Genomic DNA, 24,408 nt, shown 5'->3' with positions numbered 1-24,408 from the left:
TCTTTTTAAAAGTTGTCATCTGACTTGTGGAAAGCCGAGTCTCTGAAACTACTTGTCTGTAGATCAGATGCATATGATCTTAAAGTTAAATAACTGCATGTGTTGGTAGGTGGACATCACTACTGCAGTGAGATGTAGGGGGAGTCAATAGTACCTCATGGCAATTAACTGAAGAGTTAATTTATCTATTAACCAACCAGTTCTCTTCTGGTAAGGAGAATGTCTTTATTGTTGCCAATTAATCTATAAACCAGAAGTCCAGGGATAACACATCCTCTATGCTGTTAGGAAAAACCCTTTCTTTTTTAACAGTACTGGAATAATGTTAGTAATAAATGTAAGAAAGCTGCTGCTGCTTTCACAAGCTACTCTGTATTTAATAAGAGTACATGTTATTATGTATGAACAAAGTGAAATTCCAGTCTTTTCTTCAGTTCTGCTGTCTCTGACACTTCAGAGGAGTAATACAGCAATGGGGGCAACTTCCTTTATTGCTCTGTACAGCTTTGAGACCTGTGGGTGGTGAAGGCTGTTACTCTGTATAGAAGATCAGGCCAGAACCCAGCTCTGAACAGCTCTCTGGAGATGGTAAGGTCAGCCCATAGAAGGAGATGTGTCAGTTCTGTCCCCAGACAGTCCTTCAGAAGCTTTGGCACTGGAGTGCTGATGATAGCAAATGTAAAGCTGCATGAAGTGGGGAGAAGCTCCTGATGCAACCATCTTCAGTTAAGCATTGTATTTGGACTGTAAAGGGGTAAGAATATAGTTAAGAAAAGTGAACCCTTTAGTGTTCTCAGTATCTCCTTTTTTAATGTTCCTTCTGTGCAATGGAATGTCAGACTTGGCATTCATTTGGTATGCATCTCCTGATGGGCAGCCAGCCCTTGGTAGGTTTTGAACTAATGAGATCAACTATTTCTAGTATCTACTTCTTGGTTCTGCTGTTGGCAGCAGTTGCACCAAACATAATGAAGGCTGGATGCCAGCTTCAATTTCAATGCCTCTTTCAGCATTTTTGAGGAATTGATTTAGGGACCAAAGTTTGTAGAGCTATCAAGTTATAATGGGTGGCATTCTCCATCCTGGAAGATCTACAAGGACAAATAATTTGTGATGGAAGAAGTGCCCTTGTATAGTTTTATTTCCATTGGAGCTCAACCCTGAAGATGTGGCTGCCAAATGAGTTTGTAAACTATGTTCAGTCATCATGTCTCCCTACGAGATTATCTTCTAGCAGAACAGAGCAGTTCCAGAGGTGGTGGTGGTGTTCATACACCTGCTTTGTCTACAGTAATAGTGTCTAATACATGTGGCTGTGACTGAAGGGTGACAGTGGTTGTGGTGTAGACTAGAAAGTGGGGAAAGGGTGTCTGGCTTGAAGTAAACTCAGTTGTATGTCTGGCTGTGAGTACTTACATAATGTGCCTTTTGTGCATGCCGAAGGTATTGGTGCTTATGTAGGAGACTGTTCAGGAGGTTAAGAGGCCATCTTTATTAAGACTTGCTATCTGCTTTTTGCAGTGGGCAATCTCTGGCGTGGCTAGATACTTTTGTTTTATTGGGAAAAAGGGGTTATGGGAGGAGAATATGTAATTTTTATCTTGCTAGTTTGGGGTATTTAGGAAGCTTATCAACCAGCTTGGAGACTCTGCTTAGACTAGGTGCCCACTCTTCAGCAATAACACTGTGCAAGTAAAGGGCAAAGTACTTGGAATTGTTGAGGGAAAGACAGCATGATAAGATGCTTAAGAGAAGGGGATCCAGGTGAATTGATGTCAGGTGATGTTGACAAACTTTAGGGGCTTTGGGTTTAGAAGGAAGCCCTTTATACTTATCAGGATACTGATGAAAAATCAACAGAATTCATAAAACAGCTTATTCATTTAAGAATGCTTCAGCAAAACTTAGTTGTCATCAGACATGCTTGCATTTTATGTGTAACCCCACAGAACATACCAACGACTCACATGGAAGGCTTATATCAAGACTATTCCAGTACTCCAAGCTCTTGCAAATGGGGATTTGGGAAGGATTCCTAGGCTGACTGCATAGCCAGTCCTGCTAAAAGTAGTGCAAGAGGGAAAATAGACTCAAGAAAGTATTATTTCACAGCCACTTTCTGTAAGTGGCTAGACTTCCCACAGAAGTCTACAAATCCTGGAACTGACTTTTAGTGGTTTATACAGTGGAGGGTAAGAAAGTACTTCAGTCTCCATGATTTGAGAGACCTGGGGCTGAGGAGGAAGAGTCTGTGCAATGGTTTGAAGCATTCAGTATGCTAATGTTTGGGAAGCTTGGGGATCACTCTTCATGGAAATCTTGCTTGAATTACTGTCCTTTGTTGAAGTATACACCTGGTATTTCTTCAGTCCTTCTGCTTTTCTGGGAGCTTCTTTTGAGAAAAACATATCCCATTACAATGGAATCACTGACTTCTCACCTAGTGACAGCACAAAGTTGTAATCCTGCTACATTTGCTAGTGGAGATCAACAGCTTCAGCTATGATTTTGACAGACTAAAGTAGGGGATATGGTTTCTGAGAGATTAACTTGGCATAATGTATACAGTACGGTGTTTTGAGTTTGTTTTCTGAGTTATGCTGAATAAGCACAGGACTCCTTAAACTGGAAAGACTGGATTGTGTTATTAAACAATACAATTTAGTGAAGACAAGATTCCACGTTTTATATTAATGGAAGTTTTGCTGTTATTGTCTTGGGACAAGAAGTTCATTGCTTGACTGTTCAAACATTTGGATTTTCTATCTGGTTCAACATGTATAGTAGCAAAGGTAAAGAGAAGAAATAGTCCAAGTTAAACATACCTTTTCTTGTCAATGTGTTTGACAAATTATATTTAATCTCAAATTTGTTCTAGGCTTACATGTTAGCTTGGCTGCAGGAATACTTTGAGTAGGAGAGTGAGTTTTAACAGAAACTGAAGTAATTACTTCAAATAAATTAAATCATTCTCTACCTTAATACTGCCAGACTTACTAGAAAGATTTAAAAGTTGTGTGTTAGAAATGTGAGACTTCAGATGAAGTTTCTGTTTTGTGTTTAAGTTTGGGTTTCCTCCACTGTTCAGATGATTGGTGTACTGAACTTAAGAGATGCTTAAACTTGTGACTTACAAAACTGAAGTTGGATTTTATGAAGGCGATACAGCCATGTGGATATAACAATTGTGTGGGAGAAGGGATTATTTTAAAATATGAAATTATTTCTTGTCCCTGGTGTCTCTGGCATTTTCTTTCCCACAAGTAAATGTAGTTAGGCACTTCCACAAACTTGCATGTCAAAAACAAAAATAGAGAATTTTAAATGTTCACTTTCTGACTGCAATGACTTTTTTTCTTATAAACAATGAAATCACAACAATAAAAATCCCAGAGAGCTGCTCTGAGATGAAGTGCAATTCTAAGGGTTTCTCCCAAACCCTTGGTGGGCTCTTCTACCAAACCTGTGGTGGGCACCTCAAATCCTCCATTAGGCAGCTTCTCTGGATCTAGTACCTTGTCTTCTAAAAACAGAACACAGCTGCTGCATCATGTTTGGGGATCAGATTGCAAAGAAAACCAAAGTATTATTTCCTAGCTAAAAGTAATCTAACAGATGAAGCATAATCCTTAAGTGCTGCCTTTCATTGCTGCCTTTAGCTTACACAAAGCAAAGCTTGAGGAAAGAAAAATCACTGTAGAAAAATGAAGTTTCTAGCCTGTAAGAGCAAAAAACTGTCTTGAATTCAACTCATGCAAATAAATCTAGAGTTTGCTGGCTTTGCAGTGTACTCCCATGCATTTGCTCAGCCTTTACCATCTTCAAGCACAGGCTCTGTGCTTTGAACCCATTCTTGTTTGCACAGCTGGAGGCTTGGGATTGAAACGTAAGTGGTGCTTTAACTTAGGCTAGACTCTTCACTTTTCAGGGGGGGTGACTCAAGGAATAAAAGTATTACAATATCTTTCTTGTAAGTACCTTCTACCTGGGGGAAGTGCCCTTCTGAAATTTGTTGGGAAAGCCTTAAGTCTTAAAAACTGTATAAAACAGTAGGATGCTAAAAATCTCCACCCAAGGAGTGGAACTTCTTAAGATGGAGCACTTTGAGAACCTTTGTCTTAATAAGTTATCCAGGTGCCAGTGAAGTACAAACTTGTGAGTGTTTCCAGAAAGGGTATATTAAAATAAATAAATCTATTCCTTCCCCTGCCCCAAAACACATTACAAACTTCCCAGGAAGTTCACTTCAAAAGCCTTTTTTCACTTGCTAGATTCTGAGGCTGCGTGGGCACTTTCAGGACAGAGGCTGGACAGCCCAGTCAGCTGTTGATAGTTTGGTGGCTCTGGTTGGTTTCTTTCTGCATGTGTAAGACTGCAGACCCTGAGAGAGTTTTTAAGACCTCCTCTTTGTATTCCTAGAAGCGAGGCATTTTGGGTCTCCGGCTCAGAACAGGATCTCTGACCCCTGTGAAACCTGCTAGGATTTTGGTTCCATGGCAGGAAACTTGGCTGAAGTCCAAAACCAGTGGTTGAAATTAAAGTCCTTGTGCCCTGTAGGCAACCTGCCATAGGGCTGAGAGTCTTGCCATGATTAAAACTGTAACTTGGCTCCAGTTCTGCCTCCAGAATGGCTGGTTGCACCAGTTTGGAGCCTGAAACTGAAGCATAAAAATGTGAAATGATTCTTTCCAACAGCAACAAAAATGTCGAGAAGTTTATAGTCTCCCTTAATGTGTAAAATGGTATGGTTTTCCTGAGGAGTTCTCTCTGGGAAGGAGAGAACTCATTGCTCATTTGTACTTAAGTCAGGCCAGTCTGAGTACTTTGACTAATGAGAGGGTGATCTGTGCCATATGAATATACACCTTTGCTAGATGAATCACCTTTCCCAAGACATGTTCAAAGGGTCTTCAAACTTGAAATCTGCCAAAACAGGAGTAAAGTATTGCATGTGCTGTTTTGTCTATCTCAGTTTTGTTAGGCAGCAGCACTCTGCAGTACTAATCTGAACTGAAGCTGCTAAGTAGCAGAGGCACCTCTGTTTTGATCTGTAGTGAACGCTAGATTTGTTTCTCAATAGATTTCCACTTTCTCACGTTCATGTCATTTGTGTCCCTTGCTCTCTCTTTTCCCTGAAGCCTTGCTAAGGCATGTTACTGTGGTACTACAATGCCTTGGCCATTTCTCGTTACCTCCATCACAAAAGGCTCTGCTGTTCTGTTTGTGCTTATAATGTACCCAGATGGTGAATAGAATGAGTGACCACCAAGCTCATTTTCACTTGTGGGGTCAGACCTTTTTCTGCTAAATAACACAAGTGTTCCCAGCTGCTGTGCAGCTGCAGGGAGTCTGCTTTCCTTCACAGGCATTAAAAACCCTTTAATCAGTGTTTGTTGTTTGTCAGCAGTGGTGTTGAGGTGTGGAGAAAAAGAACAGATATGCTTTGTTGGCAAAGTTAACTTATTTCTGACCTCTTATCTTCCCTTTTTCTTTTCAAGTCTGAAGAAGTAGAAAGCAGTTTGGGAAGTGGTTTCTGCAAGCACCTGTGTAAATGTATTTGCTAAAGGAGGAGGTTTGTGTCCTTATACAGATAGAACATTTGACATAAAAAGATGCTCTGAGAGCTGTATTGAACTGGAAACTCTTTTGGGCAGGGACTCAAACTGGCTGGAATAGGCACTGTGCAGACTCCCTAAGTGTAAATAAATGTTACATAAATACAAATACTGTTGCCTAATACTAGTGTTACTTATCTTAGTATTGAGTCTATATTCAATGGATCCCATTTGCAGTCTGGTCAATTTTAACTTTTTCCTGTTAAATAGATTATTCCTTCTAGTTTTGGAAGGGGGTTTGTTAATTTTGTTGTTTTTGTTTTTGGTTTTTTTTTTTTTTTTTTTTTTTTTTTTTTTTTTTTTTTAGCTGAGGTTTTGTGTTTGTGGTGGTTTGTTTGTTTTCCTTTTAGTTGTACTTGTAATAGCTTTCTTCTCATGAAGGAAAAGGGAGGAGTTAAGAGCTGATAAGCTGTCTCCAATCCCATTTGCTTTGGTTGTAGTCTGTTCTGAAACAAATGGGAACACAGAAATCAAGAAGAAGCTTTGAAAAATTTCAGAGCTAAGATAATTATTTTCCTCTTCTTTCTAGATGAAGCTTGGAAACCTGCTGGTGCTGCACATGTTTGCAGGTTTGCTTTTTCCCTGAGTCCAGGTTTGCTCACATTGTGTGTCTGTGTGTAGAGAACCAAGCACTGCTCTGTGAGTAGTGATTTAGTTGTTTGCAAAGTCTGTCTGTGTGTGCATCGTGGAGCTGTTGGGACATCAGGCTTTGATTTGAGCTTTGAAAGTCATCGTAGGACATTTAGCATTAAAGGCAGAATATTTAACTTGCTGCTCTTCCCCTGGAAAGACCAGAAGATCACATTCCTGTCTCCTGTGTTTGGGGAGGATGGGTACCAGGCATTAGGGCACATTGCTCACAGCCCTCAGCCCAGCTCGGCAGTATCTCCAGCAGTGACCAAGCAGCTCTTCTGGAGCAGGGCTGTGTCCTTGGGAAAACAGTGCCTGTAGAATTTTTAAAATAAAAGTAGGATTTATAAAATAAAAATCAAACTGACTGTATATGGATTGTGGTCCTAGCTGTTTAAATTACAGAACCAAGGGATCTCCCCATGGTAGACAAGTTTTAGCATTCATCCATTCTTTTTCTTCATGCAGCTGAAGTTGCTTACAGTAGAGGCCATGCTCTTAGACCAGCAAAATGCTCAAGGAAGACTTTTTCTGCTGGGCAGGAGGAGATGTACACTCAAAGCATTTAGTATATTAAATGTCGGTGTGTGGTCTGTATTGACCATCACTTCTGCAGCCTGAATGCTTACCTGCTAGAAGGGGACAAAGAACCACCATTTTATACCTGACTGCTATCAGGGTTGTTGACCAAAGATAAGGGCTGTGAGTTACAGTGGAGCAGGTACCCTACTCTTAAGGGGAGTTTTTGAAGCCCTTCAGATCTCCTGGAGATATTGCTGGCCTTTCTGGCAGCATGGTTTGCTTGCGTGAGAAGAACTCTGATCAGACAGGTGTGATCCTGGATCCTTCTTGAATTTAATGCAGACTCACAGTTACAATCTACCTGAACAAAACAAGCACCATCTTGTGCAACTACGTAAACCATAAACTTTTTTGGGCAAGGCAGGTGTGGCATCTTCAGTGTCTGGAAAGCACCGAACATGCTGTGTGGGCGCCCTACTGTAATCCAAATTACAAATGCTAAAAAGGCTTTTGATTTTTTAATTTTTTTTTTCTAATAACGTGAATCTTGGCTTAATTTGGGTAGGCAAGAACTTCACAGACTGCATTGGGGTGCTCTGCATGTTTCCTCAGGCCCTCATAATTAATCAATGTCGAGTTGTTTCTCTGTCTGCAAGGAGGCACCTGAGGAAAGCTCTTCCACAGCCTTAGGTTTAACTTGTCAGCCCTCAGAACAACTTTCTGTTCTTTAGAATGACAAAGGGGTGTTCTTGATGTATTAATCCCCTCTATACTAAATATTTTGGTACAGGCTGCAGAAGGCTTGAGTTTTCATGATACAAGAAGACTTTCAAAAAGCTGGTAATAGTGTTTGATGCTGAGAACCAGTATTCCAGATTTTCTTGTTGAACCTCTGGCTAACTCATACCTGTAGAACTCAGCTTCTGCCAAGGAATTTACAAAAAGTTTCATGTCTGTAACTCAAGTCTCCAGTTGTGATAAATAGGAGATCTGTGTGTTCCTTCTAAACCAGAATGGCTCCTGTGTTGAATTGAATACTTAATTGCTGCATGTGCACTATACTGTCCTATCAGGCAGCTCTGCTTTGCGAGTCTGTTTATACAGTGTCTGACATCCCATGCTGAGAGGAGGCTTCAGCATCTTCAGTCTGTTGCTCTTTGCTGAATGTTTACAGTCACTACCAATATTTGCATTTTGGGGGCAACAGAAAGACATTACTGTAGCCAGAGCAGTTCCAAGTTAAGTTGTGATAGTCCAACCATTGAAAAGAAAAAAATCTGGTCCAGCTTTACAGTGTTTTTATAGTCTAGTCCAGGTCTCTATAAACAATTTAAAATTGCTTTCAGGATGAAATTTTCCAATTTCCCATTTGGAGCAGGTGTTGCCAGGTTATAGAATGTGTTGCAGGAAAGGAACAAAAACATTTCAAAAACACCGTACTGTAACAAATATGTCAAGTCTGTGACAGAGGAGATCTTAAAAAATGTTTGCCCCACCAAAAGTAAAATGAATGCAAACCTTGCTTACTTTTCCCAGCTGTCATGTTTAAATAGGGGGTTTAGTAATGTACTGGTCTTTAAAAGATCCTGCAGTACAGTATGAAAATATGAAACTTCTCAATTGTTTTTCATTTAACTGGGGAGAAAAATTTTTTGTAATGAAAAAACCTACCAGCAACTAAATTTCAGAGATGCATGTTCTCGGAGTGGTTAGAAACCAACCCAAACTAGGCTTCAGGCAATGTTTTTTCAACAGTTTTAACCTCAAAGCATAGAGTAGACAGCTTTGTAGGAAACTGTAACACCAAGGTGATTATGGCAGTGACTCACACTTCCCTGTAAGGCATCCAGCTATCAACACACTTGGAGAGCTGTGGCTTTGTGCATGCAGGCAGGGTGTCAGTCAGTGCCCATTTGCCAGCCAGCTCTGAACTGCTGAGCTCAGAACTGCTTTGACAGTGGGCTGGGAAATCAGTGTGTTAGAGAGCAGCTCTGGTGCCCCCAGGCTTGCAAGGGGCTGTAGAAATGGGAGGTAGGGATGGGGAAGTGCAAGGCAGGTTTGACTTGCCTTTTATTTGCTTAATCTGCATGGAACTTGTTTGAAGAATCCTCTGAAATCTTCCTGTGAGTAAGTGATTGGGTTTGGGCAATAATTAAAGGTCTGACAAACCACTAAGTGGGGTAGTATGGAAAGAGAAAAAGGCTGCTACTATCATGACTTGCCAAAAATTTCTGCAAGCAAGTAGTTATGGAAAGATCACTGTCAGTTTGGATCTTCAGGAAAACAATATGAACTTGGGAAAGAGACCTGGGTGTCCCTATAGGCAGTTCAGAGTAGAGTTGAGGGTACAGCAGTAAACTCCTTCCAGATGTTGGGATTTGCAGGGAACAAGTAGACATAAGGTGGGGACTCATGTGCATTGTGGGTTTCCCCATCACCAAAAATAAGGCAGAATGCCAAGGAAAACAGTAGTGATCATGATATGGAGAGAAGTGGTCTGGGTAAGAAGTAGGAAGGTTGGGATTATTCCAACTATGCAAGACTGGCAAAGGATGCCATTTGTACAAAATGGGTTGCATCATGATGAAATGCCCAGGAAGAAGAGGTATGCAGAAAGATGATATAAGTTCAAACTTCTGAAAGGAAATAGATTTTCACATAGTGTGCAATTAGATTGTGGGATGCATGGAGTGCAATTGTCAGCTGTGCTGGGTGTCATCAGGAAGGAACAAAAGGGGACTTAGGGAGTGTGCAGGTATGCTCTGGTAGGTGGTATTCACAGATGATATCAACAATGCTTTCAAAAACATCACTGATATAAAACTGGTTAATGCATGGTTCAACTACCAAGGCCAATCTTGATAGTTTATTTGTATTCCTCTGTCTTTGGTGATAAATTTTTTATGTGTCTGACTAAAATTGTCTAGTACCCGATATTGTTTGTGGCACAGCACTGGACAAGCTAGGCTGTTGTGACTCAGTATTGCCCTTCCCGTGTGGGTTGTGTTTGGCTTTGCACATCTTACTTTTTTAGAGGTGAGGCAGAGTGAGTAATGTTTCCATTTTATTAAAAAGAATGGACTAGACCGTTAATATTTTTTAAAGATGTACGTGTTTCATTTAAAGTTCCCTTCAGGCAAGGTCAGCTTTGTGAGGCAGCTTAAAATGCATTATAGTCGTATTGTTATTGTCATAAAGAAAAAAATACACCATGCTCAGTTTTGGGAAACCAAACAAAACCTCTCTTTTTTCTCTCCCTCCTTTTTCCACGTCCTTCAGTTTTTAATAAGCGACCGTGACAGAGACCCGCAGTGTAACCTGCATTGCTCGCGGTCGCAGTCCAAGCCGCTGTGCGCGTCCGACGGCAGAACGTACGAGTCCATGTGCGACTACCAGAGAGCCAAGTGCCGCGAGCCCGGTCTGAGCGTCGCGCACCGCGGCCGCTGCAAAGGTAGGTGCATTCCAAATGCCTCTGGGAGGAGAAGGGGGCAACCTTGTGAGAAACTGAGTTCTTAGACCTTTGAGTTTAGTGCCATGCTCTGAGAGTAATCTGATCTGGAATTGTGCATTCCTGCAAGCATGGGTGTCTGAGTCTCGGTTTGGGCAATAGAGTATGAGCTGACTGAATTATCAGTGAAAGAAAGCAAAGGAGCCACAGGCATCACTGGAAAAGGGCTGAAATATATTTCTGCAGACAGAAACAGCTGGACCCATGGAAGTACAAAACCAAATCCTGAAAGCAGACTTCTTCCTTGCTACCTGTGCTGATGAGGAATCAAGACACCTTTGACCCTTTGACTGGCAGGAATTTGGAGTGGGGAAGAATCTGATGCACACTAGGTGTCTAGTCCCTTTTCAGACATACACAGCCTTTCTGTGCTGAGCTCTTTAAGAAGGCAGTGCATGCAAGATTTTACATGGATTTTTTTTTTAACATTTGCTGTTACACATCTACTTGGAAGTATGAATACTGCCCCTCAATTCAGCTCTTAGTATAAAGATGAAGTTGACACCAATAACTCTTTATAAAAGTTTCTTGTCACACAAGGGATTTGCATTTACAATGAAGTGAAAAATAAAGTGGAGTCCATTTTCTGAGAGCACGATTGGCTCAGAGGGCAGATGGCACAGGTGTTTTTGGCAGTGGATTAATGTGACAGGAGAGAATCATTAAAATCCATGTGACAGGATAAAAAGAATTCATTTAAGCCTGGAATTTATTTATAAAGGCTTTCTTTACTATTGTAAAAATGTATCTTTGTTAGAATTACTTGATATAAAAGGGAAATCTCTTTTCAATGTATTGACAGACTTTATAGTTCGGGTGAATTATGAGCCTGACTTCAAATATTGCTCTCTTTTAAACAGTTTCTCATTGGAAAAAACTTACTCATATTTTTTTTTTGTTTGTTATTCCACCACTGCTGCATTGGTTTATGGCAGCTTCTCCCATAGTATGGATTGAGGCCTTTGAATCAGGCTTCTTTCTAAATACTAGAAACCCAGAACCTTTCTTCACAGAACTTGAGGAACACTTGGATTGTTCTTGCAAGTGATGCATTTTTGAGTATCACAATAAGAGGCAGTATAGTGAGAGTCCTGTTTTTTCTTTCATTCCTCGAGCAGAGTGTTTTAAATAAGCAGCTCCATAGCTGATATTGGCATATAAACAGGCACTGTTCAATTGCTTAAAACATGACATCTGAAATGCAGTACATCTATATACTAAGGAAGTAGACAAAATTTGCTTCCCAGACTACATGGCCTACTGCATATTGTGATTCCAGAGTCCCAAAGAAGTAACTGAGACTTTTTTTTGTCTTGGGCACAGGTAAGGTATATTTTCTTTCTGCTTTCTGATGCAACTGTAATGTTTAGTTGAAGCTAAATTGCATTCTCCTTTCCTTTTTCCTCTTACCCTATGGTACTATACAGTACCTAACAGCCTGGGAGTGTTTGTAAATTGCAAATCTTGCTTTTAACCCACTGGTGCTCCTGCCAATCTCTGTGAAGCAGGAATATTCTTTCAACTATATCACATGCAAATTTAACCTAGCTGGTAATTTCCGTATGTGCAGCTCTTGAAAGGTATTTTGTTTTTCTAGCTGCATTAGGAACATGACCTCTAGTGCATAAAGATCACAGTTGTTGGCAAATCTGGGCAGTTGTGAGACAGCTGTGCTGAACTACAGGCTGTTGGCCACGTCTGTATTGTGTACTTGCAAAAAGGAAGGTATTTCCAGCAGTGTTTGAGCACCCTATACTGCAGCAGGACATTGGGTATACCCTGAACAGCCTTTGCTCCTCCTGCATGACACATGCTCTACAGGGGTGCTCTCGTGGAAGTGTAAGGGATCCCATGGGCCTTCAAGCTCAGTCATGTACAGTTGTGAGAGATACTGCACCCAAGAGCTTATCCTTATGGAATGAGAAGTTTTAACTTGCACTTCACTCTCTGAAAGGGGAAAAACAGCAGGTGACTAAACTAAGTAGAAGAGAAAGTATCCTGTGGACAGCAAAGCATAGTTCTGCAGCCCAGATTATCATAGGCTTCCAGTGTATATGCTGATGGCTTGAACTGTGCTTGTGCCAAGGAAAACAGAATGGTTTCCATAGTGAGAACAGAACCTTTTTGATTCAAGTTAATGCTCTGTTCTCTCTCAAGAATCTAAGGACCTTTAAAGATGAAATCTTGCCAGCCATTTGGGAGCTATAACCCTTATTCAGCTCTTATTTGTTGCTAGCTTCCTCACGTGCTTTTCAGTGAAATTCCTTCAGTGCTAAATTATCTGAACTCCCTCGAAACCCTTATGCATCACAAAGGGTTAACAGTCAGGAGTAGTTTAAGGTGATCAAATTAGGGCATCCCTGAAAAATGGAGCCTCGCTGATGGGATTCTAGAGAATAATTCTAGATGCTATAGCTGTGTCTAAAATACACAGCCAAGCAATGCTACCTGAATCTTTTCTCAAGAGGCGTTGTAATATCTGGTGTTCAATAAGAGTTACACCTCAAAACTTTGTGGGGGTGAAGGACAAATACTTGTTAATCTTGACAGCTTGCCAAGAGGCATTTATGCAGTGATTGTTTTACTGGTATGTATCTGTGTCTGTGGCTTAGAGTACATTTAAGTTCTGTGTGAACTGGTTGATTTCTAGGAGCTTCTTTGGTTTATTTAATTACTATGCTGGAGTGTTCTAAAAGTTCTCTTTAGATTTATTAATTGGATTAATCAGTCTGCTGGTACAGAGTTTGCTCTTATCACGAGTCACTGTGTAGAATGAACCCATCTGTAAGTTACTGGTGGAGATTGTAGCAGGACCTTCAGCCTTTCTCCTGGGAGACAGTAAATGAACACAGCTTTTGGCTAATGTGCTAGAAAGGCAGGTCTTCTGACTAGTGCATTATTTGAAGATAATCTTTTCTACCTACTATTTTTGTTGGACGGAGATGATGTTTTGAAACCAATTTGTCTGCTCACTAGATCCATGTGTTTTGTCTTCAAATTTGCTTCATTCTCCCTTGATTGTGAGTAAGAATGTCCTTCCTTGGCAGCAGTTAGTAAAATCTAAAATAGCTCTTGTGATCACTTTGCAAATTTAGGCATGTTCTGAATAAATTAGGGAACTCTGGAGTAGGAATGCAATATGGATATCAAAAAAGGAACAAAGTGCATTGATGTGAACGGAAGACAAGAAGGTGACCAGGAGTAGTCAGTGTGGATGGGGAAGTCATGCTTAACCAACCAGATTGCCTTCTATGGTGGGACAGCTGGCTGGATAGATGAGGGAAGAGTAGTGGGTGTTGTCCACCTGGACTTCAGGAAGGCTTTTGACACCCTCTCCTATGATATCCTCACAGGAAAGCTTAAGGAGTGCACACTGGACATGTGGACAGTGAAGTGGTTTGAGAGCTGCATGAACAGCTGCCCAAAGAGGTTGTACAGTCTCTTCCACTGGAGATATCTGTAGCTATCTCTAATCAGTCCTGAGTAGCATGCTCCAAGGGACCCTACGTTAGCAGGAAGTTTGGACAAGATGACCTCCAGTGGTCCCTACCAACATGAACCATTCTCTGTGGGTGACCAAGTTTCAGATTCCTGGTGTAGGACTTGGCCCAAATGAAGTGGAAAACAGTGAGGAGAGTGACTAATGATTGATATCCTGTACAATAGACAGGCATGTTTTTGTAGTTTGCTGAGATCCATTTTTGCCTGTTTTCTGCAAATACACAGACAATTGAGTAGATGGGTATGAACGTGCTGACTTTAGTGTAGCTGAACTGCTTCATGTCTGGTGGAGACCTGGCCTGTATGAGACCGTTACCTAATGGAACTGAAAATAGTTGGATCAATTTTTGCTATTTGAACTTTGGATACAAACATAAGAGAATTAAAAGTAAGTAGCTTTAATAGATTTTAGTGGTTGCATTGTATTGATTTGCTGCTAGTGTTATGTGAATCCTGGAGATGTTTTACTTTGTGTTTTTAGGAGAGCTTGGGTCTTTATCCTGTGATGTTGTATGGTGTCAATACTGCCTCTGCCTGTTGAAGAGAGGTTGCTGGAATTCTTGGAGCCTGTTCAGGAGTGCAGTGTGTATATTATGAGGGACACGGTGGTCTTATTTGAATAAACTATTCATGGATAAGATCAGCCATGGTAACTAGCCAATATCATTGCAAAATCCAAATTATGTGCACCTGCATTGCTGATTAGGCCAGGGATGTCAAAAATATCACTTGTAGTTAACAATCTCCTCGTTGCCAGCTCCCAGCTTGAGAATTAATTTTCTTTAAAAGGCAGCTTTCTGAGCTACAGTGAATGTGTCCCAAGTTTGAAGATATTTAAAGTAAAATTCAGCAGGTCTGCTTTCAAAAGCAGTTATGCTGTTTTGGTTTTTCACCTAATGTAATGGTGGGAAAAGTGTCCAATTTAGTCTGCTTGAACCATGAAACTGGAATGCATTAATGCCATTCTGGTTTATAAACATGGTGTTTGATATTCCAGATAACATTTCTAAAAACAGTCAAGAAAGTGCTGAAACACTTGGGTAAGCAGTCAAAATGCAGAATAGGGTATATGAACCTACAATCATAAGATCAGGCTTTAGTAAAATTTGTAATGCATCTTATTTGGGGTGAGCTATTTGACAGTTACTTTTTAAACACTTGGCACTTATGTAATACTTTACATTTTCTAATTAACAAAGCAAAAATAGCAAGGTGAAGTCATCTCACTGAAATCACATGTTGATGCAAACATTATAAAAATACCAGCCTGTGGAGTGAGGAAGAGAAGGATTGACAGTCCTTTTAAAAACAAACTGGTAAATGTTGATCTTAAAGGCACTGTTTTTACTGGAACTGATCTGTGGAAGACTGACAAAAAAGATAGCAGTATGCATGCACCTCTCCACCCAGCGTGGTATAAAGGTGTTCCAAATCAAGGCTGTAAAAGGACTGGCATGCCCTTTGGAAATCAGTGAAGGAGGATGGGAGAGGTAATCAGTCCTGAGTGTTCATGAACAGGAGAAAAACTCTCTCTTCTCTGTACTTCAGCAGCAATTTGGGAAGAGTCACTGCTTGAGCCAGTGATTGAAGTGCAGAAGGGGCTGCAACAACGATGAGCTCTTCAACACTGTGGTGTGGTGGTAGTGTGCTCTGAAGTATGCTCTGCTGGGTGGGAGTAGAGAGTTCAATCTATAAAGGCCTGTTAAAATTGCCAGGAGAGACATGGTAGCCTTAGCAATGATGTGTTTATATTATCTTCTGAAAGTAAGGGCTTGATCTTGTGCATGTTTCTTTGTTGATTAGACAAATTGGACAAGAAATAGGTTAGCTTCCCTTCTGCCTGGACTTCTAATGTATTTGTACTGTGGGGGATCTCACAAAATGTTTGTTTCTACCAGCTCAGTGCTGATGCATTCAGTTTCAGTGGCGTAGTTGTGAGTGTGCCAACACAAAAGCAGATGGTATATGGAAGTGCTTTATGCTTCTGTTTTATGTTCGGGAGAGGAACCAGAAATGCCTGTCTGCAGTCTTGTATCCTGATATATAGAGACTACAAAACACTTTCATTTGGGAATTTGTGGTTTGATTGTCGTGTAAGAAATTCAGACCTATTTTTTTCCTTGCAAGTGCACATCTCCATAATCTATGCTGATTTTTTTTTTCCGCTACTTGGTTGTCTCCTGTGAAGCAGAAGTTGAAAGTGATTTCAGTCAGGCAGATATGAGACAAAGTGCAGGCACACCATCTGGTTTTGTAGTAATGTCCTCTATCCTGCCAAGCAAGATTAGATTCTTAAGCTTGAACAGGAGATCTGCAGGTGATAGGTGTTCCAGTTAAAAGCATTGCAAGTTCTTCCTTTTCAGCTGAAAGAGTGAGCATATGTTTGGAAGATCAGTTGGCAGGACTATCCTCCACTGGAGATGTGCAAACAAGGTCTGATCATCTGGTCACATTGGCAAGCAGGCAAAAAGGAAATTCCATGTCAAAGCTGATGGATAACCAGAAAAAAAAATACAGTATAAATTTTATTCAAGTATTTTTTATTCTGTAACAATTTCACACTTTATAGAGGTGCATAGTGGGCCCACCTGAGATCAAAGTTCCATATGCTTTGGTATTTTGCAAACACCCAACAAACAAATTAGTCTAAAGATAAGTGACATAGGATCAGAAGTGACATAAGGTCACACAGGGGTGAGGTGAGCAACTTGTAATCACTCAGTGGTCATTGGCAGAATTCTTACAGGTACTGTTGCTTCCTAATGCAGAGCCTAAGCAGCGGCATCTTTACTGTATACTATTGCCCTGAATCATTCTTTTTCCAAAGAGAACAGTTTGATTTTCATAACTTCAGAAGACTTGTGAAATCCTTCTTGGGAAGTAATGTGATCTGTTTAAAATGAAACTGTGTTGACAAAAACTTAATCTCTTGAGTCATCAGATGTATAAATAAAGTGCTCAGCCTGAAAGCTGTGGTCTGTCTTTATCAAAACTGGTTACAGCATTGTCATTGATTTCTGTGTCTAGAGATGCTTGGATGGAAGTTACTTCTGTTGCCACACAATGTGAACTCAGTTGCTCTAAGAACCCAGACTGACTTTCTAATTTTATGCTGGTATTAGTGATTTTGTTGTCAAAGTTCATGTGATTGATGAAACAGAACGGGATCTTCAGAGATCCAGTGGAATTTTTTGTTAACCAATATGATTTCCATGCCTGGTACAAGGAGGATTGAAACTTGTTCACTCTGTATGGTGCTGCTAAAAGATTTTGAAGTTTGCGCACTAAAAATCTTTGGTCAGTGGATTCATGGGAGAAGAAAGAAGGTGCTAGTTCTGGTGTCAGAATGTCATGGAAACAGATGTTCACTGTTTTCCTTCTCTTTCTAGACTGAACAGCAGTATTGTTAGACCTGATGTTTTAAAATGTAAACACTGAGTCAATCTGGTTCTCTGCAGGGCAGAACTTCCCTCTTTTTACCCATCAGTCATTAGAGTTAGACTTATCTGGGTATACCCTGTAACCATGAGCTCCACCTGGAATGGGTTAAGGTCGTGCTACACTTTGCCATCATCTGAAGTAAGAACTGAGATCTTAACCCCTTCAAACTCTGCTTGCAGAGCAATTTTTTTTCTTTTCTCTAAAGTGAGTAACTGATATGAGAAAGTTTTAATGCACACCTGGCTGTAAGCACTGGGACTAGAGGTAAAAGCTGGGTTTCAGGAAAGCACAGAAAATGGTGTATCTGCCTCATCTGGACCATACAGAGGGGGAAGTTCATATGGATGGCTGGCTATTTTAGTATCTTCCTGGGAGAGTTACTCAGAGAAGAGGGGATCATCACTTCTTTTCCACACTGCTTGCTGCTTGGCCTGAATTATTTGGTGATACTCAGCCATCCAGTTTCAGGCTGCTAATGGCATTTCATTGTGTGGGCATTGTGCTCCAGTGCTGGTTGAAAGAAGCTTCTAGGGTCCTTAGATGACCATAAAAACTATTGGCTTGGAAATTAGGCAGTTCTTAATTAACTGAGTTGTAATTTCATTATCTGGGTTCATATTTGTCTTTAGGATTATGAGTGGTAACTCCATATCTACCTTGTGAATGTGCAGGTAATGGTCTTTTATACTTCATATTTATTTGTTTTGGGGTTTTTTCCCTCGCAGCTGCGTGGGTCATCTGGTAGCTTTTGAAGAGGCCAAATTGCAATGTGAGTTTTGCTTTTCTCTTGGTAGATGCTGGCCAAAGCAAGTGTCGATTAGAGAGAGCTCAAGCACTGGAACAGGCAAAGAAGCCTCAGGAAGCAGTCTTCATCCCAGAATGCAATGAGGATGGATCTTTCATGCAGGTAAAATTTCTGTTTGCTTCATTCAGCCAGGCTTTGGGTGTCTGTGGGAGATTCAGTGTTAAGAGGTGAACCAGGTGATGATAGCAGAGTGGGTGCACACTCTGACCCAGTTACTTGGGTAAAAATTGGAAAGCTGGGAACTTTGTTAGGAACAGTTTTGATTCTGTCACAATACCTTAAAAGACATACACATATGCAATAGCACCCAGCTCCAGTGTAGTACAGAAAAATTGGCAATAATTTTCAGCATTGCATAGAAAAAAAAAACAGTTGCAGGGGAGGTCATTTTTTCCATGAAGAGGGGCTGCAAAGAGAGGTGTGGCTTACACACACAGAGCAGGGTGGATGCAGCTGATTCTGCTCTTACCTCTGCTTCATCTATCCCAGGAAAAAAAGCAGTCTGTTCAGCCTCTTCCTTCTGCTGGTTACTTTTTGTGCTATATATCCTGTAGTGATTTGGAGGACTGGCAGAGAGGAGATGAGGCTGTTTTGTTTGGGTTTTTGATTCCTCACTGTTCAGTCGCTGAAGTTTGCCAGAGCAGGGTAGAAATGAGGAGTGATACCTGGTTCTGTTACCTCTTGCATATTGGGCGGTGCCCTAGTGCTGACTGAACTGGCTGTTAAAAATGGCTCATGCACAGTTTCCTGACACAGTTTCATGCTGTCTGCTCAGTTTTGCATGCATCTAAAAAGTTAAAAACCTGCAACCTACAAAACCTGGGACCTCTACTTTGTGGGTTTAGGTAAATCACAGAATGTTTTTTGCCTAACTTTTCATATATCTCATACTGTTCTAGATACCTTCTTTCTTGGAGAAATTTTAGGATATATTGGTTGTTTGCAGGGTCTTCTGAAGTTAAAAGAAAGTCCAAGACAGAATCAATATTTGCTTAAAAAAGATGAGAAAGGCAGAGAACTTTGGATTTGGTTCAAACATTTTGTGATGCCTGGGGGGATAGGAGAGGAAAGATTTTTTTTTTGTGATAACCCACCAAAAATTTTATTCCCCTCCTCAGCCTTACCCTCCCATTATCTGGTGTGTGGGAGTGTTTTTGTTTTGTTTTTGTTTTTTGATGATGATGTGGAAAAAGTTGTATTCATCCTGCAAACTCTGCATGGTTCTTTAGAGCAGCATTCTGTTTCTGTACTGTGTGGACCATCATGGTAAGGTTGGGATAAGAGAAGATGGCTGCAGTTTCTTGCAGTTTAAGTGCACTTTCAACTGTTGCAATTTGATTTTGTGTAGAGCTTCTCATATTCTGTTGGTACTTGAGGCTAATATTTATAAAAGCTATCACAGTGGGCCAACATGGAACAAAGTGTTCCATGTTAAATTTCATAGTTCAAGAAAAAAAGGGTAAGGAAAGCAAATTTTGAAATGTCTATTGTCTGTCCATCAACCTCTTGGAGAGGAAAGTAGGTGAAATTTTTATCTTTATTAAGGCTGGACTGATAGTATAGTTGATAAAGCTTTGTTTCAGACAGGTTTATTTTGAAGGTTGGTACCAGTGTTTGGATTGTGGAGAAGTTGCTGGACTTTTCCTTGGCACATTCCTTAGCCAGTGCTGGTTGCCAGTTGAGGGACAGCATGAAACTGCTTACAAAAATTGTGTGGTGTCAGTTGGCAGCCAAGTGGTATTTCGCATTCTTCCTCCATTCAGTTCTATCTGTGAACACTAAAATGCTTTTGTTTTACCTGGCATGATGAAGAAAAGCCTCTGATCTCTTTGTATCTGGAATTAACTGAATTCATATAATTCCTTGGTTCATAAAAATACCCTGTGTTCCACATACCTTATGAACCAGCTTCATCAGTTATATTGTAGCATTTAAGGTAATTGTCCCTGCATAAGATTTAAATGAAAAATAATGTCCAAGAAAGCTAACTAGTTTCAGCCTGCTTTTGAGACAAATATTTCCTTTAGCTTCTGGTCAAAACAAATCAAATTTTGATTTAAAAAAAGATGTATAAAGACTAGAATTTTAGTGAACAGTCTAAACAGTTTTGCTTCCAGCAACTCATAAATAGATCTCATCTGGTGGAGGTACTTTTTGATACTGCATCTCTTCTGCAGGGAATTGAAGCTCTTGGGTTCTGCTTTACAGGGAGGCTGTGTTCTTGTGAAGTCCCTGAGGCTTTGCTGAAGTCAGCTCTGGACTGTTGTTAGTTTAATACCTGAATGTTGCTCCATCTAGACTCCAAAATCTCAGATAGGAAGTCTACAACAGAACAGCATCTCTTAATGAAGTTTCTAGGAAGAATACCCATTGTGCTCTTCAACATGGAATCCCCATCCCAATAAGAGTCTTAAGCAGATGCACATGTTTCAAGATAAATAAAGTTGGCTAAGGAGACTTCTTCAACAACTTCCCTCTTTCTGTGTAACTGTTATTGAAAGGGAGTTTTATGTAGAAGAAAAATTCTGATCAAACATGCATGCATATATTTAGAATATCAAATGTCTGAAGTGTTACAGCACTCATTCAAGACATAGCTTACTTGCTTTTAGGTCATCTTGCTGAGCCAACTGAACACAGTAGTATTCAGACCCACATCATTGTCCTTGCCACCAGACTTCGAGAGTCTGATTTTTAATTTAACTAATTAATTGTTGGGAATTCTTGAAATTTTTGTAGGACTGAAAAACAAGAGCGGTACAGATGTGGGAGAATTAGGTAGTAGTATCTGTGTTCAGAGAACCTGCTTGGCCTTAACTAGATTGAGCTGTTGCTTTTGTAGTTCATTATAATTATCTTGATTAAAACTAAACTGCAGTCACTCTGGGTAAACACTGAAAGTGGGGCTGTTCCTCTGAAAGCAGCTCAAGTTTGCCCTTTGCAGCTGCTGGAGCTGTAGCCAGTTCAGTGCTGGATTTGGAGCTGGAGGTGCTGCAGACTGGCTGGGGCTGCAGGGGGTGATGAGAACGCAGCTCCTCTGCCAGAGCATGTGCCATGTGGGCAGCAGCTGCGGGAGGAAGACCATGCTCAGCTTACTTCCTCCTACTTCCCCGCAGGGCTGCGTCTACCATAGTTAGATGTGGCAACAAGGGTGAAAGGGAGAAGGGCCTAAAGGCAAAGGCCTTCGTTTGGCTTGCATTTAAACCCTTTTGTAGAGAGACATCACACATGTCTTAAAACACTTGTATGACCTGTCTGGTTTTGATTGCCTGTGAAATTTAGCCTGAAATCAGTGTTGCCACTAATTCTGTTGCTCAGCTGATCAGTTTTCCAGTTTTCGTATGCATGACTAGGTATAATAGGGTTTGTGTACTGCATCAAGAGGAGCTAGCACTTGTCAGTTCACTGGCTGTCGTAACTGTTTCTATGCAACATGTGTGCTGCTTCCCTTGTTGAGTTCGTGTATTGCAAAGATCTTATCAAGTCCCCTTTTAGTGCTATTTAGGCATCTACAGATGTGGCATGCATTTGCAGGATGGAGAAGTGATGCCACTTGCAGGCATGATGGGATGACTGTAAATGGGGAAGCAGATCTGATTAACTCCTCTGGAATTGCTATGTCTTTATATTTCAGTCTGTGTGGGGAATATTGCTTCCTATAACAAAATCTCTACACTTATCCCACAGTAATATAAGCAGGCAGATAAAATTTGAGTTATTCACAACATAAGAATGTTTGTTAGATACGAGTAATTTGATTAATTGTAGAAAACTGAGGTCACTTTTGTGCAGAATTAACCATGACTAAAACCAGTTTGTGTTCCCAAGACTTTTGCCTTTTTTTGCTGGTATGCTGTATTTTCCATAAATGCCATTCCTTTTCTATGCTGCACTTAACCTGCTGTGATCTGTTCTTCATAAACAACAGGCGCTAGTGGGTAATCTGCACACTTTCTTTTGCTGCCTAGTGCCATTGGGCTTGTTGCCATGGGCTGAGGGAGACTTGCATTCTTCATACTTTTTCCCCAAGCAGTTTTTCAGAAAAGGTTGCTGAGATTTTAAATGGGATCTGTTTCAGAGAGATTAATATGAACATGAACAATGTTAATCCTGCCTTGGGGGTGTAGTTTTGTGGGACTTTGTGGTATGTCTTACTGTTTGCTGCCACCTTCCACTGTCTAGTTGTGGTTTCTTTTCCTTACAAGTCTGCATAAAACTGAGGACAAATCTCCTTGGAAAGTTTCTTTGAGTTTAGGGTTCTTAAAATCTCCCTCCTGGTGCAGCTATGATGTAGCACTGAGATTTCTGTTAAAATGAGTGCATCAGTCAAACCTGTGGGTCTTATGACAGGTCTGACAGTCAGCCCCTCTAATGAGGGGCTGGCTATCAGAGCAGTTCTGCATTATTAGATACCACATCTTGTAATATAAGTCTGCTTGGAAAGAGAGATCAGTATTATGGTCCATACCAGTAGTTTCACTCTACACTATGCTAATGCACATAAAAAGTTTTATTTTCTCCCAGGTTCCCCAAACAGCCCTTTCTAAAGATGTGGGGACCCCTTTCAGCTTTCAGTGTGATTTCATGATCCAAGTCTGCTCCTCTGTATTGGCTAGTGTAGTGTGGTGCTGGGCAGAATTACAAACGTCTTAGTGCAGCAAGGTACTGCGTAGACATCCTTCATTGCTGGGATGCTGTCTGTTATTCCATTATTCAGTGCTCAGATTCCAGCAATACTAAGCTCTCAAAGAATTCACCTCTCATTTCAGAAGAACACAGTCTGTCTTGCTAGATTAAAAAAAACTTTTTAAAAAGCATTTGGTTTTTAAATGGTAGGTAGTTTTGGCTTTTTTTTTTATTAAAAGATATCCCTTCTATAAATGATGGTAGCTGTAGCTGTCTGTGAATACTGCTCTGCAGGTTTGCTACTTAAACACTTGCCTTCTTCCTGTGGCTTTCATTGTATCTCTCATTTGTATGTTGTGCTAAAGATAAACCATGAGTGGGTAAGGAGGTAAGAACTTTGGTTATTTATGGTGTTTCTTCAAAGAAGTACCAGTTGAGATAGCAAAGGAACAGGTTCTTAAAGCAAGAGTAGACATACTTAGGGTAAGTGACAATGTAAGGTCATTCTTGGCTTCAAAGTGTCACATTCTGTGTCAGAAGCAGAAAGCCTCTCTTGAGGACCCTTTTCCTGAACTAAAAATAACCTATGTACCAGCATGTGTGATGGGAATGCCCTTGATCACGATTAAGATTGTTTTACTTCAGGTCATTTTTTCCCCTGGTGGTATGAACAGTGAAATTCCCATGGAGGAAGCATTTCTTGAGTGGTGCATAGACTTGAGGGAGGTGGGTGCTGCATAAAGCCCTCGTGGGAACATTTGCACAGCACCATTTGTGAATAATTAAATAGGAGTGGAGAACAGAAAAAGTGACAAGAATTGTTTAAGGGGCTGCAGTCCCAAAGAGGCTTAAATACAAGATGCAGACTAATTCATAGCTCCCCTAAAATTGCCTATAAAGGTAAGGCAGGTTTCAGACAATAATCAGCTGACTCTTAATGTAGCAAAAAGTATTACAAGATGCAGAGTCTAAGCATTATAGCAAGACATGTGCACCAGAACAGAGGATCACCATGCAGATTTAAGATATATAGCCATCAGGCCAGTGTGCAGTTGTGTGCCACTAATGTGGGTTCAGAGGACTTTCTAGCTGAGTCTCAGAGGCTTGACCAAAGGAAAGACTTGATTAAAGAATTGCTGCATCACACTGGCTTCTGCTCCCTGGGTCAGACTGGATGACCTGCTGACTTGGAGCTATTTATTTAGCTGTTTTCACATTGTTTACAAGGAGCACCTGGATGCAGCCAGGGTTTGGAGCCTTGCCTGGTGCTGTGAATGCAGTCAGTAGCTCTGCTTCCTGCCCTTAGCCTCGGCAGTGCCATTCAAAAACTGAATGTGTTTTTTCTTTTCTCAAATAAGTATAGCTTTCAATACAGAATGAATGTTCTTCCTTCTCGTCTCTGCCCTCCATTGTGGAAGGAGCCAGGAAGTGTTTGTTTGATCTGTGATGGGATAGGAATGGGTTGCTAAACATTTCATCTGAACAGCAGTGAGAGGCTAGTCTGAGTGTTCCTGTTGTCAGCCCAGTGCTTGTCCAAGGTTCCTTCAAGCCTATTACAGGCAACTACCTCTTCCTGTAACTCCATGGAAGCTGGTTTCAGCCATCACAGAATTGCTGCTTTGCCTCTGTTCTCTCCATCATATGTGTATATGATTTCTCTCTCACTTCCGATTTCTGTCTGAGCAACATCCCCTTGATCCTTATTTGTTAAATAGTTATAAAGGGATGCTGCTTGCTTGTCTGGAAGCTTTACTTGGGAA

At 40.7% G+C, this 24,408-nt stretch overlaps 1 protein-coding gene across 2 annotated transcripts in view; it reads left to right on the top strand.

The window, feature by feature from the left end:
• SMOC1 (SPARC related modular calcium binding 1) overlaps positions 1–24,408 on the top strand; it is a 127,839-nt gene that overhangs the window by 30,252 nt on the left and 73,179 nt on the right. For both annotated transcript variants that reach the window (XM_058806822.1, XM_058806821.1), the window contains exons 2-3: positions 10,047–10,218; positions 18,012–18,124. In XM_058806822.1, the coding sequence (XP_058662805.1) occupies positions 10,047–10,218; positions 18,012–18,124 (285 nt within the window). The remainder of the gene's footprint in view (positions 1–10,046; positions 10,219–18,011; positions 18,125–24,408) is intronic.

The sequence above is a fragment of the Ammospiza caudacuta genome, chromosome 6, assembly GCF_027887145.1.
Source record: "Ammospiza caudacuta isolate bAmmCau1 chromosome 6, bAmmCau1.pri, whole genome shotgun sequence".
Taxonomy (NCBI): Eukaryota; Metazoa; Chordata; class Aves; order Passeriformes; family Passerellidae; genus Ammospiza; species Ammospiza caudacuta.
The sequence above is the reverse complement of the archived record's forward strand: the minus strand, read 5'-3'. Positions and strand labels throughout refer to the sequence as shown.